Here is a 16,519-nt window from a genome sequence, read left to right as displayed (position 1 = left end):
AGGTCGATATTCGAATGCGCCAGAAAAAGAGGTGGGAGGTGCTGCCAGGAACGGTACTACGTAGGTAACACGACTACTATACGACTTTCTCAGTGAAGACGCCGGACACATCACACCCTTTTGCCCTCCCTTCATCAGCGCTGCAAAGTCGATATTGGCAATATGCGTCTCTGCTTCTCTATGCTACTAGGCAGGCACCCATGCGGCCTAGTTGGGTTTTGCCCTTGGACTCGCAACAGGGGAAGAGGTGGATCGAGTGCCAAAAACGTCAGCGACGCCATTCTCAGTGCCGTCTTGCCACATTCCTGCACTTGCAGAAAAAGCCCGTCTCACTTCTCTATCCTCCTCGTTCAAACTGACACTCGGCAAGGGTTTTGGCTGTGTGTTGATATAGCTGTTGCCACTGCTGCTTTCCTTCTGCCTAGGCATGTTCTGAGACTCGGAGCCCAGCCATGCCGTCATGTTATGGCTTTGTAGTGCTAACATTGTACGTATGTCTTCGCACAAGCCTTGCTGGTTTTTGGAATGCGGGTATATCTGGAGGAGAGATGTGAGGAGCAACGTGTGTTCGATTAGATGGTGGGGATTGACATTTGACTGGACACTGGTTTTGGGAAAGTCTCGCACATATTCGACGACTTTTCTGCGGAGGGTTTCTTCGCTCTGAGGAGTAATCACGAGGTTCGGGATCATTGGAGGTGGAAACTGATGGTACGGAGCGTAGGATACTGGAAAGCTCGGTCGGATCTGTTGATATGCGAATGTCTGCGTTGGAAGAGCATGTTGCATCAGGAAAGGAACGTCAAATGGGCCATGTACTGGAAAAGCATTCAGGTTGGAGTGTGGCGCAGAAACCGTCCTTGTATTCATTCTCCGGTAGATGTCGTGACTTTGGTGGTTGTTTCGCGTGCTTTTGTTAAAAGGCGCATTCGTCAATCCCGACCTCCGAGCGCCATGGCTGTATAAATCCTTGCGCCTGTTCCCTATGAACCTGTGGGACTCCGATGTTTTTTCATCTCGATTCTTCCGTTTCGGTTCACATATTGTTGGACGGGGAGGTGACGAGCCCTCGTTGACAACAATCGGGTCGTGGCAGCTACCGCTCATGCTGGCAAAGGGCTTCGGGGTTAGTTTTCGCAAAGCAGAAGAGAGGGGTTGATGAGGAGGGTTGGGTGAGAGATTCTTTGTTTCGGCCGTGTTTGTGGTCGTAGCTGTCGACGGGTGAAGGGTGATCGGTGAAGGGTGATCGATATCATGATCACTGATGGAGAATACCGTTGAAAGTGGAATACTGGATGATTTCGGGATCTCTACTGCGGTCTTTGCCTTTTTTCTACGAGGCTCTTTAACATGGATAGTGTCGCTAGCTGGTTTCGCGACTTTGGGCTTCTTAGTGCCAGCGATTAAACGTTTTGCATTTGCGGTGCTCCGCCGAGTGGAGACCATGTTGTGTCGAAGTGCGTCGAGACCACGCAAACGATATGAGGCAGAACCAAGACCTTATCTGTCAATCTGTTTCTGAAGTTGTCGTAATCAGCACCACACCTGGCTCGGTTGGATACGATCCCTTCGCGTGCTATGTTCTAGTGTTTCTTTGACTGTGAGCAGACCTAACTCTCCGACAAGAATGTAGAGAGAATAGAGACGAGAATGGAGGGTGTGATTTGTTAGAAAAAAAAAAGCAGAGTTGTGATGTTGCCTATGTATGTTTAGAAGGCGCGGGGTGCATGGGAAAAGACATCCAGTGTAAGGGGAAGGCGCAACTCGTATATGAACAACAATCTTGGAAACAAACATGTGGCTGACACTCTAGATTAGAGACACTTGAAAGAAACTTCTTAGTTAAACTCGCGCTGTAATAAAAGACACAGAGACATTAGAAAGAATGATTAGGATAATCCTTTCATCCCCACTTCTCTGGCGTACGCCGAAACAAGCTCTTCACTCAATCCGCATCCAGAAAAGCACGAAGCTTCACCAATTCTTCCTGATCTCGAAGTTCACTAACCACGCGATTAATAGCTCCATCATCCCACGCGATGCCATGCCACAGCAACACGCCCATGTCCCGCATCGTCCTCACTTCATCCTCGCGCGCCTTCAGACCCGGTGCAGCTGCGAACAAGTGCTCCCAGAACGCCTCTCGAAGCTTTGCGGCTCCTCCAAAGTAGACCCATGTAGATGTTGTGCTTGAAGAATTTTGTTCGTAATATCCTAGCAAATGCTCCAGCCCATAAAGACACGTTCCAAAGGGCAAGAACTCTGCTTCAGCCCAATCGACCAAGCCAGTCATCTCCCACCGACTCTCGTCGATGATAATGTTGGATGGTATAATATCCCCGTGATTTAGAATGACAGGGTAGTCCGTCATTTCTTGCATGGCTGAAAGTGTCTTCTCTGTTCTTTTTCTCAAGCATGTGTCGGGTAGTTCTGCAGCAAGTTTCCTGAGTCGATAGATAATGCTTGAACCGACTTTGCCGCGACACTGTGAGAGTATATCTGATGTATCTTCCATTGGCGAGTCAGCTCGCGTGGTTCTGGGTGTTGGTGATGCTGGCGCTTTCGACGCGCACTGCCAGCCTTGTGCCATGAATTCGGCAAAGCTCAAGACCAATGTTTCCAGTCGTGCTTGCTCTTTTGTATTCAAGGTATGTGCGCGCGGCATCAGGCGACTGAGAGATGTACCGGGAATTCTGTTCATCTCGTAAGCCTTCAGGCTTACAGGTAGGGGTACGTCCAGGAGCGCGACGGTTGGGGCCAGCGATGGATAGATTTTGGTTGCGATGTGCATAATGTCGAGATCAAGTGCGTGAGACGCAGGCCGGAGTTGAACGATGAGTTCGTTTCTTGTGCTGCACTCTTGAAATTCCTCTGCCAGGTCCTTATCCATAACTATGCTGTGCTCAGTACCGCTCAAAGGCGCAACCAAGAACGTGCAACTGCAATATCCCTGTTGTTCAAACTCTTTCACCTCATACCCTATATATGCATTTTGTACAGCTCTCATACATGACCTTCCATCTTCGTTGCTCAGGTTGAAGCGACCCCAGAAGCTTTGAGATGCCATGATTACTTGGACGTAATCGATATTGAGATGGAGACTTAAGAGGGATCCAAGTCATGGCGGATGATGGGTGCCGCGCAAGTCATCCCGTGCTGCATTATTGATGACGGGTTGTCGCAAGCCTGTTCGCTACACATGTCCAAGTATGTGGCTACATGGTGTGTCGTACTTTACTGTGGTTCGCTGAGATGCCGCACGTGGCAATCGGGCGTGGGAGGGATGAAGGTTGGACGGAGCGGGGGTGTGGTGTGCATCGGCTTGCCGTGTAAGCATGGCCGGGTGAATCCCTCAGCAAAAAGCGCAGTTAATTATCACTCATAGAATGCTTGAATTCAGGAACATTGGGTATGAAGTTTGATAGAGTACTAAACATAGTACATTCGTCTTATATTAATTGCTATATGCGTTCGATCAATCGAACAAAGAAAAACGCCTCCCCAAATCTGAGTCCTTTTACCAAAGCCAGCTCAGTTATCAGAAGAATGGTATCATATGTGCCGCCAACTATCTTAAAACCCGCCTGCAAGACTTCTACTCTGTTTACAATGAAGCAAAGGCAACTGCAACAAAAGCAACAGCAACACTGATGAAGGATTGTGCGCTAAAGCCAGAGGCGTTGCTGGTGGTAGTCTGGGGAGGTGAGGCACCGGTTCCGCTTCCGGCACTAGCACTAGCACCAGCACCGGCACCAGCACCAGCACCGGCACCAGTTCCGTTTCCGCCAGCAGCAGCACCTCCTTGTCCATTGCCAGAGTCGGCGCCGTTTCCAGCAGATGGTGAGGTGGGTGTAGTGCCAGTCATGCCACCGGATCCAGCAGGCTCGCCAGGAGACAGGTTCTCCGAGGCTTGGGCAGCAAGGGCAGTGAATGCTTGTATGGTCTTGTTACCGCTTGTGGGCCTGTGTGCTATAGTCAGTTTCTGTCTCAAAACATATTGGATTACAGAAGGGCAAGTGACTTACGCGTTGATGGCTCCAACCATACCACTCTGGCAATGCTTGGCCTGAGAACAGTAGAACCAGATGGGCTTCGCGTCGGTAACGCGAATAGTGTAAGTCAGGACCTGGTTTGTTGCAGCGAAGGAAGCATTGGTAGGCATGAAACCAGAGAAGAAAGCGTCGGTCTTGTTAGGCATGACGTTTTGGATGGGTATGCAAGGATTATCGAAGGTGGATTGGACGACGGAATGGTTCTATGAGAACGATTAGTTCAGGAATATAACCAGGCGCAGAAACGGCGACTAGGCATACCTTTGGGTGGAACTGGAATTGAACCATGTCGCCTGGCTGAGCCGCGACATTGTTTGGGTAAAAGGCCAAAGAGCCATTGGGTCCGCCGACCTGGACAACGTGCATTCTGAGCATCATCCCTCCTTGAGCGGCGGCGAGACCAAAGATGGCCGAAACGATAGCTGTTGTTGAAAAGTACATATTGAATAACTGTGGTTGGGGTTTTTTTCCCTTTCGAAAGGCGACTCGGGTATTAAATTGGCGATTGTGTTTGTAGTATTGAAAGTCTCGTCAAGAGAATGCAAAGGCGACTAGCGCTCTGGAGTTCGTCAAAGTAACCGTTGGACTAGCCAACAGGTGTATTAGGAGATAAGGGTGAAAGACCGTGAGGTTTGGAGAAGAAAAGAAGATGCAAAGGAAACCCGCAACAAAGTAAGGAGAAAATGTGGGATGCAGGAGTGAAAAAGAGAAGCCTAAGGTGACGGTCCAGGGCCGTCTTAAGGCATGAAAGTTTTGCCATGCGTTGGCACGGCGGTTAACGGGTTTTCCGATACATGGGGTTGGGGTTGCGACAGGTTGGAGGCGCAGAGTGCTTCAGCCTCTCGATTCAGTACAAACCCTGCAAAATGAGGCTTAACAGAAGGATCATTAAGGATAGCCTGCGCTTGAGCCGACAAGACTGATTCTAATTGTTCTTGCTCACTGAGGAATAAGTACATGGAGTTGGAGCAACCAGGCGCTACGAATATTGAGTTGTATGCACTTGGCGAGCCATTGTGTGGTGTAAATCATGTTGTGAAGCTGTTGTTCGAAGTGTTGGTGCCGGGGTGTGGACGATGCGACACGCTCCACGTTTCCGTCCGTGTTTGAGCCCTGTCACGTTATGCTTCAGGCTGCGCGTCGCAACGGCAATCATTAAACCGACCAAGCTAGGCAGTCGGAACTTCTGTTTGCGAGATTGCACCACAGCACTTGTTGTTGGCCATGTGGACAATGGCGTTGGAGAAGAGGTTGGGATTGAGGAAGTACGGCCAGATGTTTCAAACACGTCAAAATGTTGGATCTTTTATTCGCTTGGCTGATCGTTTCAGTCTTGCATCAACTGTACAGAGGGAGATGACTGCACATGGCTGTGACTATTATTATGAATGCATGCCTTGGCCTGATGGCGTAGCCGCTGTCGGGTGGTGAATTGCGCAGTACCTCTGACGCGACGACTCCATTTTGACTCCATATTTAGATGAGTTGCAGAGCCGTGAGCGCTCCTTCTATCCAATGAATCCAAGCAAATGTTGTCGTGGAAGGAGGGAAAGGCTTCCGAGAGTGCACATGTCCATATGGGCGGGCCTTGGGCTACTTTTAGGGACAATATCACAAACTCGCCATGGCTGCTGGTTTTGGCTACTCAAGTATGTTTTGTGCATTTAGTCCGGCATCAAATCGCGTAGGTCTTTATAGCAAACCAAGCGGCTGCTCAAAAGTCGAGCACAAGCTGTGGCGCCAATTTCTCCAAGTCCTCGACTTGTAAGAAGCCATCGGCAAGACCGCCATTCTTGGCGGCCGTCTTTCTTTCGTCCTTGCTCCTCAAGAAGGCCTCTGTGACGAAGATGTCGATGTACTTGCCCACAAGCTTCATTGCGCCCGTTTGTATCTGCATATCGGGATCATCAAAGTTTTCGAGCAGCAGACGCGCGAGCAGCGGCCGAGGCACGACGGGGTCGGACAAGGTCGTGTTGGCTGGCGGGGGCTTTGAGCGAGCTGGTGCAGTTGCAGGTCCGACGTCTTCCATTATGGAATCGAAGTCGTCGCTATCAATTTGATCTATGAGTTCTTCAGGCGCGTCATCGTCAGACAGATCGATGACGTCAGTTGCTGGTTGAAAGGCATTCTTTTTGTTTGCAGCGCCAGATGCGCGGGATGCCGCTGGTGCAGGAGCGCGTCTTGCAGTGGTGGAAGAGGAGGCTTGGGGAGCGGCGTTGACCGGACGCGGGGGATTGAAGGCAGGCCCTTTTCTTCGGGCAGCATTAGCTCCAGTAGCTTTTGGAGGCATGATGGGTGTTGCTGAGGCCTCAATCAGGTCAGGGAGGAGGGGGGGGGCGGTCGATTGGGGTGGGCAATGCGATGGCGCGTGTGTTGATGATGCGGCCAAAGCCAAAGACGATGGACACGCGCTCTCACGTGCACATGATCCGTACTACATACACTACGCAACACTGGTACCGCGACGTCATTGATTATGTTAGGGAGACTACTACTGTACTTTGACGGATATATTCCTTGTGACCTGCAATAAGGCCGATACATTTGCATGGCGCTACCGGGCGTAAAGACATCAGCAGGGGTGAAGTATTGCGCGGATGATGCCGACTTTGCCGCAATCATGCGTATAGTAGCTGTTGTGTTGTACTTGATACGTACACAAGTTTGTGCGTGCAGTTTCTACCGTTTTGGCGTCGATGGATCCAGTAAGGCGTACAAGAATATATAGCACCAACCCCTGCCCTAGGGCCAATCTGCTTTTGAAAGCTTGATCGCAAATCACGATTCCACCAAGCGGGCCGCACGGTCGCGGCGTTCAACTCGTATTGGCAAAGCCGGTAAAGTTAGATGAAGTGCTGCACGAGTGCTACCGTACAAGTGCTCAACATGGCACCATGGGCAATGGCACCGTGCGACGAGGCGAGCAGCGGCGTGCCTTGGTGGGGAAAATGGGTGCAGAGGCGTGGCTTCAGAGAAACAAAGAAAGGCAGGCGTAGACACAGGGTTGGCTGTACATGAGATTGCATTGCAGAGGGCAGAGTTGCACAGCACTGGCAGCCGACGATGCAAAGGGTCCTGGGGTGCAGGGCGCCTGACACATCGCACACAGATGGGCGTGTAACCGACGGGCGTGTAGCAGCAGCAGAAGAAGAGGAAGAGGAAGAAGCGCAGGAGCCGATGTGCAGGCAAAGGGGCAACCTGATTGATTGATTGCTTGTACGCTCTTGGTGGCTTAGCGCTGGCTTGTCTGGTTGTTTGGAGCATGTCACTTTGGCGGGCAGCGGGTGGATGCAGCGGCAGGCTATCTGCGGTGGGATGTCGGTGTGGTTGTGTGTAGGATTGGGCGTGGGATGCCTATGTAGCTATTCATGGAACGCATGGCGAGCGAGTGGCGGACATGGAGCTGGATGCGGACGAGCAGCAGGCTGAATGCGGCATACGGCGGGCTCTTGTGGGTCAGGGTAGTCGACGTCGTGGCCTGGTGGCTGCCGAGGGGCAACATCTGGACATTGGAGTGTGGACGCCTCGACGTCTGGCCCTCTTGAGATTCTCGACATGCCGGCGACGTGGTCACGACGACGGCGGGCCGGGCGAGGTGGGGTAGCAGAACCGGCCCCCAATGCAGCCAAGTAGCCACTCTTTACTTTATTGTATCGCGCGTTGAACTAGCACCCGCCCGCCCAGCCTTCTTCGTCGCCCGACTGGTGGTGCGTGGTCGTGCAGGCAAGACGACGACGACGACAACAACAACAACAACAACAACAACAACAACAAGCCAAGTACGGGCGGGCATGTGTGCACACTGGCCTCTCAGCCGTAGGCGATGGTGGCGTGGGCGCGGTGAGGGCAAAGCGCGGTGAGGGCAGAGGGCATGTCAGGCACATTGGCATACCTAGCGACACTGTGGCTTGCTGAGGGCCTGCGGCCCTTTGTGTGCGCGCCCAGAGCCAGAGGCTCCATGGGTGATGGCGAGGCAGAATGCAGCCCAGTCCCAGCTCAGATCAGACGGCCTGCTCTTACACACTCTACCACCTACACACTAGCTCCCTCTTGCTAATGCTCATCTCATGCTCACCCCCCCCAAAGCTTGCCGGCGCCAGGCCCGCGCGCTGGTGCTGCTCCAGACACCCCTGTCCATGTACCCGATAGTGTGGCATGCGGCGAGCCCGTCAACCCAGACGCCCACCCAAGTAGGCCGCAGTATATCATACACTGGCTCGCCATAAGTCTGCTCTTCTCACGCTGCCGCTGCCACTGCCGCCCCGGCAACCCTACTATCTTTTTTTCTTCTCCCTCCCCCTCACTTGCCCGCTGCGCCCGCCCTCGCCCTCACCTTCACCCTCACCCACAGGCACTGCAGGGACCGCCCCATCACTGTCACCACTGACACGACTGGCATTACGGGCACCACAACCACCGCGGCCACTCCCGTCACTGTCGTCAATCACCGCTCCGACTCCTGGACCGCTATCTTCTCTATCGCACAGAAACATCAAGAGTCGAGCGTTTGCTGGCCGCCCCGCCCACTTGCAGCCTTTATCTACCTCTGCACCAATCCCGCCTATCTTGATTCTTGGCTGTCCACTCGCGGCTCCCCAGGCAAACACTGCACCTGCCCATCTTCGCCCTTTTTGCCATGCCCCACTCAGCCAATAATTCCACTTCCAGCCAGACCAAGATGTCGCGGCCCTCATCCGCTTCCACCCAGTCCGCCACTGCGTTTCCCAAACAGGCTGGCGCCGCCCTTCTGTCTCCAGACAACCACGCTGCAGCAGGCCCCCAGTCACCCTCAGCTTCAAACTTCTCCTTCGCCTCCTCGCCCCATTCCGTCATCGATGTTCCAGACAATTCGCATCAATATCCACGAGAGACGGCGTCTCATGCTCCCGGCTCCCTGCGACCCATGACCTCACGTGCCCGTGCCCAGTTCTACGAGAGTCAATTCGTCGACAGAGGCTCAGACATATCGTCTGCTCGCGATCGCGTCACCAAGGATGCCCCTATTGTAGCAGAGTTGCGGACAAATGTGATTGTATGTGCTCCATTTCTCCACTTCCGCTCGGTTTGTACATGCACTAACTACCAACCCTGTGTAGATCAAAGATGAATACACACTTGTCACTGACCTCTCGCACCATCTCTCCACGCGCTACCAAAGGCCCGAGACATCGATTATGATCACCGTCAACCATTCAGCATGCTTGCTCCTCGGAGGGTCCTTTGAGCCCACTTACGTCCTCACCATCAATGCCTTGCCCGTCCAAATGCAGCCCACCACCAACAAGCGCAATGCCGCTTTGATGCAGACATTCATGGCTGAGTCGATTGGCGTTCCATCAGACCGAGGCATTATCAAATTTGTGCCTATTCCCGAAGACAGCCTGGCTATCAATGGCATGACCGTCTTGGGCGAGATCGAGCGGCTAGAGCGCCAGCACGCCGAAGAGAATGGCGGTAGCATTGTCAAGCGTGCCACGACCAAGAGCTCCCGCAAATCCGCCATGACCAAGGCCAAGAGTAGCATGCAGCTTTCCCGCGGCTTATCCAAGGCAGACCCAGTGCCAAAACCAGTCGCCGCTGCGGATGTTCCACAAGATGGTCCACTCGATTCTGCGGTAGCCGTCAATGACTCGACTGCCGCCCAGAGACCCATAAGCAAGATGAGCACCAAAAGCAAGATGAGCACCAAAAAGTCAGAGCCAATTCTTTCTGTTTTCGCCAAAAGCACAACCATGCACACGAACCTGCCGCCCCCACCACCCATCCCAGTTGACAGGCCGATGACCCCAACTATCAGCAAGCGTCACAGCTTCATGAAGGTTTTTCGTCGATGAGCCATAACCACCTACCTTGTACACCGTCGTATACGCTCGTCTCAGCATTTGTCCATTTTTGCATTTCGCACAGCACGCAGACGTTGCATAGTGTGACAAAGATTGCATTATAAGGCGTTTGGGATTGGACCTTTTGGATAGCAGATTCATTACTCACCACACTGATATACCCTTTTTTTCATTTCCTTTGTTCACAAGACTCAACAGAGCAGGGCGTCAAATAGAAGTCCCAATGGCAAAAAAACATCTCACATCATCCTGTGTTGCGATTGTCATAGTGCTTGTTCCAAATCACCGATGGTGCATAGTCAGAATTTAGCTAAGATGAGAGGGGCTTACAGAACCTAGTATCATTGCTTACGGTGTTGCGTGGCATTTCGGTGCAGTCGCGAATGCGAAATCTCAGCTCGGAAAGTCATTCGTGCAGCTCTCTCACTCTCGCCTTTCCTGCCTGATTCATCCATCTTGTTACAAGAAATGTGTGGCTGCCACTAAACAACATAGACGCACGCTACCAACGGATTGTCCGTAAATTTTTTTCCCCTTCTCTCTCTAAGCGAAGCCTACGCTACGCTAAGTGCGTGGACCAGCCATGGTCTTTCGGGTAACAAGCCTTGATCTCATACCGGCAGTCGATTGACTCGGACACAAACACGCACGCGCCGTGTGGCGTTCAGCCTCATCGCGCAAGTCCGGTCTCGCAACTCACATACACACACGCGTAGCGATTGTTGCTATACTAACCTATTCTACACGCACGGATCAGCTCTGCTCATCATCAGCATCTGTGTAGCCACCCTTTGTCTTTCCTCTTCCTCTTTTGATATCTGAAACACGCTCTCTGAGTGCACGTACTTTCACTTCTGCCAGAAACTTTCTTTTGGAAAAAAAAAATAAGAAACAGCATAGGAAACAAGGGAACTTGAGGCACGGCAGGAACACCAGTGTTTGACTCTGTGAACAAAGCTTCTTAAGCGAGACATCGTGTTCGCCCGTAGCTAAAGGCGACATTGTCCTACGGCATATCCATGATTCGCCAAGCTAGAATCATTTTACTCCCCCTTTTTCTTCTTCCGCATTTTAGTAATCGCTGTGAAGGGTTGGCGGGGATATGAGTCGACATGTTTGTCAGAGCGATTGAGGCTAGAGAAAGGCTCAATAGAACTAGGATAGACATGTCTTTTTTTTTTCTCAACGTGCGCCAACTGCAGATGGATGGCACGAGAATAGACGCTGTTAGCGTGGGAAAGTGAACTCCACTGTGAGTGGTGGGGGTGAAGAGGCCGAGAGAAGAAGAAAAGAAGAAGCCACTGGACCATGCTTTTCGACTTTCAACGGCCTGTTTGCTTTTCTAGAGGTTCTTTTCCTTCGTGGTGGGTATGGGAAAGTGCACCAAGGTAAGGCTGGGTATTACTATGTATGTTAATTGACAAAACTGATGCTGTGGTGAGTACACATTCACGTGTCAAATTTGAAGGGTCTCTCTGTAATTTACCAGCGCCATCAATAAACCTCAGCCTCAACAACCATATTCCGGACCCTTGCTAATTCTCAGCAATGTCGGTAGTGCTGTTTTTTTGTACCATTATCCTTGCAACAGCCACACTTTAAACTAGTGCTAGCAGAACCTCTTCTTCCCGTAGCAACCACCCGCACGCGAGTAAACCCCCCTTGCTCGCCTGAATAAAAGCAAAAAACACCAGAACGCTCAAAGCTTGTACACATATATTGGAAACTTTAATTCACGGTGCGTAAAAAGCAACAAGCAGAGATACTAGAGGGGTATGCTTTACAAACTAAATAGACGATGTAGCCATTAGTATAATGCGCATTCACGTGTCATTGTCAAACAGAACTAGAGAATCATCTGATTTTCCTTCTTCATGCGAGGTGCTTGAAGAGAAAATACTAAAGCAGGAACAAATGCCCAACATGCGGTTTTCGTTTGGGACCTTTTTTGGACGGGGAAAAAGAGTCGGACGCAGGGTCACGGGAATTTAGTTTCATCTCAACAAATACTAACCCGTCGATCTTGTTTACAACGCCGATTAGCGGGGTAAATAGAACGTCATAACACAAACGCACAGAAATCGGAACAAGGAGAAGAAGAAGAAGAAGAAGAAGAACGTTATGCTTAAACTATTGATTTCTACATCCTCAAACGTTGATTCAAAGTAGATCAAAAAAGACACACACGCACATAAATCAAAACCAAACATAGCCTTTTATAGTCCCCCAGCCAAAATCACTTCCAACTAATTCCCCCCCTCCCACTAACCTCACTCAATCCACCCAAGACCAACCGCCCGACATCCCCCCAACAACCCTATCCGTAAACTCTGGCAACCTGGCGAGCCCCAAACAGCCTCTAGCCTCGCACTCGTCGTCGACGCCCCTCCTCAGCAGGCCCCAAACCCCACTCGGCAGGCTCTCGCCGGTCGCCCGCACCGCCTCGTCGACCAAGCTCTTGCTCTCCCTTGCCCTCGCCCTCGCCACCTCCTCCAGCCCCTTCAGCAGCCCCATCTTGACCCTGAACCGGCGATTGCGCGGCACGCCTTGCATCGCGGCGTAGTACTGTGCGAGCCAGGCGGCGAGCGGGGGCCAGGGGGCGAGCGCGAGGCCGGGGTTGGAGAGGGAGCGGCGCAGGGTGCCGAGTTCGGTGGTGAAGTCGGAGAGCGCGAGGTGCGACCAGCGGCGGCGGAGCTTGAGGAGGCGGAGGGAGAGGATGTATTCTTGGGTGTGGAAGAGGGGCGTGTTGGCGGATGGGGTGGGGGTGTGGAGGAGAGAGGTTTTGTAGATTGAAGAGGGGAAGAAGGGGTTGATTGGCCGTCTTTTTGTGGGGGTTGGGGGGTTTGTTTGGCGGCTAAGGGGGAGCGGGCGCGTGGGAGGGGCTTCGTTTGGTAGGTTTGTCTGAGTTTCGTGGGTGGCTGAGGTGCTGGGTTGAAAAGTGCTGGGGGTGGGTTTGTAGAGGATTGGTGCAGAGGATCCGGTGGGGCCTGCTGGGTCTTCCCATTCGTATAGTTTGATGCACTCGATGCATGCACAGGGGGTGTAATCGGTGGGCTGGCTGTTGGCATCTAGGTATTTGACTCGGAGCTGCTCGTATTGCTCCGCTAGTATATCGTCAGCGTCTTCGAGGTCTTTGTCTTCATTGCCTACCTGTGCTTCGTCGATTGGGACCCATTGGTCCATGTCTGCCATGATTGAGTCTTCACATGCTTGCATTTCTTCGGGAGATGCAAGAGTGAGTTCTTCCAGTGTATTCAATAGAGGATCATATTCAATCTCCATCTCATCTGGGGGGTTAGCTGGAGGGTTGGTAAAGCCGGCTCCTGTCAATGCCTGGTGCAATCTCAGTGACACCTCGTCATGATCACAACGTTCCATCATGATGGCTTCTAGCTGCACTGAGTGTATTATGTCGGTTCTAGTACGTCTTTTGTATGTTTCACTATCACTCTGGTGAAATTTGTTGTTTACTCGGGAAACTCTTATTTATCTCAAGCCTGCATGCACAGTGTTGCTCGTCTGCAATAGCGATGTGAAAGATAAATTCAATCATGTTCATACAATGTGTAATAGGTCACAGGCACACTTCTAACAACTAAACTCTCCCCAATGAAATGTGATGTTGTGACTGATAAGTGCTATCTGACTCCAATATCCAGGTCCATGTCCACGAACTAGAAAATGACGATATAGTAGACGTTGTACATGCATAAGACAAGGTTCTGGACTTTAGCTCAATCAGTACACTCCAACTGGACTACACGTCCAATGACACCTCTCAAGAACCTTGCTGTATCGCACGTGAAATGATATCGTGTAGTCTACTACAAAGAGCACAGATGAAGTCTGGCCCCGTGTGGTGGTTGTTGTCGTGCCGCAACGCTTGGTGGGACCTGGATGCATAGTGATGTCATGCCGCTGCACTAAGAGTTTTCACCCGCAGAGCCTCCCACCACTACACCCTAGTTGGACGATCGCGGACACCCAGAACCCTATCAGAATGCCATGCACATTAGGCGACTCAGGATGATTGATTAAAAACACACTGTACTGCCGGGATATTCTTCAACTATTCGGGTTTCCGGCAGTTTTGGATCAGTAAATTATCTACTGCATTCAAGATCGCGATGCACTCAAGTACCCCAAGGTTTGCCGAGCCAGTTCACTAGTTGCTTGAGGACTTTGCGAAATCTTGAGCTCCAGACCCACTCGGCCCATCTTTATCTTGAGCCGCATGCAGATCTGTCGTTGTTTCGTCGTCGGCTGCGTGCGTGCATGCCGGTAGCAAGTGGAGCGAGAACACTACCACTAATTTTTCGCTGCGCGGGCGAAGCTTGTCGTCAGATAGTTGGGCCCACAGGGGTCTGTCGCCAAACAGCTCCGATACAAGGCCAGGCTAGGGTCCACTGCTATACATACTCGTCCCATGTTGTCGTCGATGGCATCCACGCCCCCGATCCCAACGTCAATTTTTAGGCCGATGTTCTGCGCTCGACATCCTATCGTGGACAGACCCACGCTGACATACGCTCTGGCAATGGAGGAGTACTTCTCTGTAACGAGTATGGAGACCAGACGTCATATCGACAGTGGAGGCCAAATGTGGACTTTTGTTGGGTTCAAGAGGGCCTTCAAATCTCAACCCACACCCAGTGTCACTTCTCCAGCTTTTCCCTTCCAGCCAGCCTCGCGACCATGGCAATCGAGTCTCGGCACCCTTCGCCCACGCCAGCGGGTGCGCAGCCATTTTCCGACAAAGACGCCAAGCAACACCGTCCAAGAATGTCGACTGATATGAGTGACGGAGAAAAGTCGCAGAGCGACAATGTACCCGTTGACCCCCAGGGAAGACGACACCCATCCATGGCTCCCAGGCCAGATGGAAAGCGCGAGCTGCGAGAATGGGAGTGCTGGGATAAGCTCGCATACTCGTGGCCAAAGTGGAAAAAGGCAATGTACCTGGCTTCCATTGCTGGAATCCAAATCTCCATGAACTTCAACACGTCAGTGTATCCCAGTGCCGTCAACCCCGTTGCGGAGCACTTTGGAATTAGCACGCAGGCCGCTCGAGTCGGACAGATGATTTATCTCGTCTTCTACTCGTTTGGATGCGAGCTGTGGGCACCGTGGAGCGAGGAGTTTGGACGATGGCCGATTCTGCAGCTGAGCATGCTTCTCATCAATATTTGGGAGATTCCATGCTCAGTGGCACCGAATTTTGCTACCATTATCGTTTGTAGAGCTTTGGTGAGTCTTTCGGTCCAAAAACCCCCCCCCCCCCCCCCTCCCTCCTCTTACCCGATACTGATATTTATTAGGGCGGTCTCTCTACTGCTGGAGGCAGTGTCACACTTGGTCTTATCGCGGACATGTATGAACCAGAAAACCAGCACTGGCCGTTGTGCTTCATTGTGCTGTCGTCGACTATCGGAACTAGCATTGGAGGCGTCATTGGCGGCCCAATTGAGCGCTGTAAGTACATTGGAAGAGATATCACAAAAGATGTTGCTGATGCTGGGTTGCAGACCTTACATGGCAATGGAACTTTTGGATCCAACTCATCTTCGGCGTTGCAGTGCAGGCAGTCCACTTCTTCATGCCCGAAAGCCGAGCCACGATCCTCATCGACCGCGAAGCAAAGCGCCGCCGCGAAACAGGCGAAGACGCCAACATCTACGGCCCCAACGAGCTCAAGAAGCCCCGCATCTCTCTCAAAGAAGCCGGCAAAATCTGGCTCCGACCTTTTGAAATGTTCATCAGAGAACCCATCGTGCTCCTTCTTTCCCTCCTCTCCGGCTTCTCCGACGCCCTCATCTTCACCTTCCTCGAAGCCTTCAACGTCACCTTCCCCAACAACTTTGGCTTCGGCACCCTCCAGGTAGCCTGGGCATTCATCCCCATCAACGCCTCCTACTTCTTCACCTACTTCCTCTACTGGCCCTGGTTCTGGCGCGACGACCATCTCCGCAAGAAAAACGGCCCGGACTGGATGACTCCCGAGCGCCGTCTCAAGCCACTGCTGCTACTCGCCCTCTTCGAACCCATCGGCCTCTTTGGCTTCGCCTGGACTTGTAAGATTTTCCATACCATTAAACCCCCTTTTTCTGAACGTAACGTTTGAAAATGGAAAAGAAGAAGTAGAAAAGGCTAACAAACGAAATCAAAAGGCATGGGCCCGCCCCAAACCCACTGGATCGCCCCAATGATCTTCTCCTTCCTCGTCGGCCTCGCAAACTTTGCAATCTACTACTCCTCGGTCGACTACATGATTGCCGCTTACGGCCCTTATTCTGCCTCTGCTACTGGCGGCAACGCATTTGCGCGCGACTTCCTCGCTGGTATCTCGGCAATGTATGCAACACCGCTGTATCATAACCTGGCGGATTCGTCGCCGCAGAAATCGCAGTATGCGACTACGCTACTGGCGTGCCTGTCGTGCTTGATTGTCGTGCCCATTTACGTCTTCTACTGGAAGGGACCGCAGATTCGCAAGGCGAGTAAGTTTGCGTCCATTTTGGCAGAGGATAGAAAGGCCGAGGGGGTGAGGAGGTTGAGTAAGGCTGATAATTTGCCTGCTTGAGAACAAAAAAAATATATAACGTCGTATTTGAATAACGATCGTCA

At 51.9% G+C, this 16,519-nt stretch overlaps 7 protein-coding genes across 7 annotated transcripts; 2 read left to right on the top strand and 5 right to left on the bottom strand.

The window, feature by feature from the left end:
- Positions 1–207: 207 nt before the first annotated feature.
- On the bottom strand, positions 208–1,446 carry PSV08DRAFT_398291 (uncharacterized protein; the record flags this gene model as incomplete). Its single annotated transcript, XM_014220283.1, has 1 exon — positions 208–1,446. One exon carries the CDS (start codon positions 1,444–1,446, stop codon positions 208–210), a length of 1,239 nt encoding a protein of 412 aa, XP_014075758.1.
- Positions 1,447–1,945: 499 nt separating this feature from the next.
- On the bottom strand, positions 1,946–3,067 carry PSV08DRAFT_214351 (uncharacterized protein; the record flags this gene model as incomplete). The annotated part of the gene is made up of 1 exon (XM_014220282.1): positions 1,946–3,067. The coding sequence occupies one exon, from the start codon at positions 3,065–3,067 to the stop codon at positions 1,946–1,948; it is 1,122 nt and encodes a 373-aa protein (XP_014075757.1).
- Positions 3,068–3,414: 347 nt separating this feature from the next.
- PSV08DRAFT_358327 (Cupredoxin) lies at positions 3,415–4,592 on the bottom strand. The gene is made up of 3 exons (XM_014220281.2): positions 4,314–4,592; positions 4,026–4,255; positions 3,415–3,962 (listed from the first exon to the last, which is right to left on the bottom strand). Exons 1-3 carry the CDS (start codon positions 4,491–4,493, stop codon positions 3,605–3,607), a joined length of 768 nt encoding a protein of 255 aa, XP_014075756.1. The 5' UTR covers positions 4,494–4,592; the 3' UTR covers positions 3,415–3,604.
- Positions 4,593–5,696: 1,104 nt separating this feature from the next.
- Positions 5,697–6,342, bottom strand: PSV08DRAFT_358326 (CENP-S associating centromere protein X-domain-containing protein; the record flags this gene model as incomplete). Its single annotated transcript, XM_014220280.2, has 1 exon — positions 5,697–6,342. One exon carries the CDS (start codon positions 6,340–6,342, stop codon positions 5,767–5,769), a length of 576 nt encoding a protein of 191 aa, XP_014075755.2. The 3' UTR covers positions 5,697–5,766.
- A 1,958-nt stretch (positions 6,343–8,300) lies between these two features.
- PSV08DRAFT_259590 (uncharacterized protein) lies at positions 8,301–10,239 on the top strand. Its single transcript, XM_014220279.2, has 2 exons — positions 8,301–9,084; positions 9,149–10,239. The coding sequence occupies exons 1-2, from the start codon at positions 8,689–8,691 to the stop codon at positions 9,884–9,886; spliced, it is 1,134 nt and encodes a 377-aa protein (XP_014075754.2). The 5' UTR covers positions 8,301–8,688; the 3' UTR covers positions 9,887–10,239.
- Positions 10,240–12,169: 1,930 nt separating this feature from the next.
- PSV08DRAFT_358324 (uncharacterized protein) lies at positions 12,170–13,276 on the bottom strand (the record flags this gene model as incomplete). Its single annotated transcript, XM_014220278.1, has 1 exon — positions 12,170–13,276. One exon carries the CDS (start codon positions 13,274–13,276, stop codon positions 12,170–12,172), a length of 1,107 nt encoding a protein of 368 aa, XP_014075753.1.
- Positions 13,277–14,590: 1,314 nt separating this feature from the next.
- On the top strand, positions 14,591–16,475 carry PSV08DRAFT_242959 (major facilitator superfamily domain-containing protein; the record flags this gene model as incomplete). Its single annotated transcript, XM_014220277.1, has 4 exons — positions 14,591–15,142; positions 15,214–15,367; positions 15,421–15,966; positions 16,063–16,475. 4 exons carry the CDS (start codon positions 14,591–14,593, stop codon positions 16,473–16,475), a joined length of 1,665 nt encoding a protein of 554 aa, XP_014075752.1.
- Positions 16,476–16,519: the final 44 nt, after the last annotated feature.

Source organism: Bipolaris maydis (genome assembly GCF_028858645.1).
Source record: "Bipolaris maydis strain C4 unplaced genomic scaffold PSV08scaffold_1, whole genome shotgun sequence".
NCBI lineage: Eukaryota > Fungi > Ascomycota > Dothideomycetes > Pleosporales > Pleosporaceae > Bipolaris > Bipolaris maydis.
The sequence above is the reverse complement of the archived record's forward strand: the minus strand, read 5'-3'. Positions and strand labels throughout refer to the sequence as shown.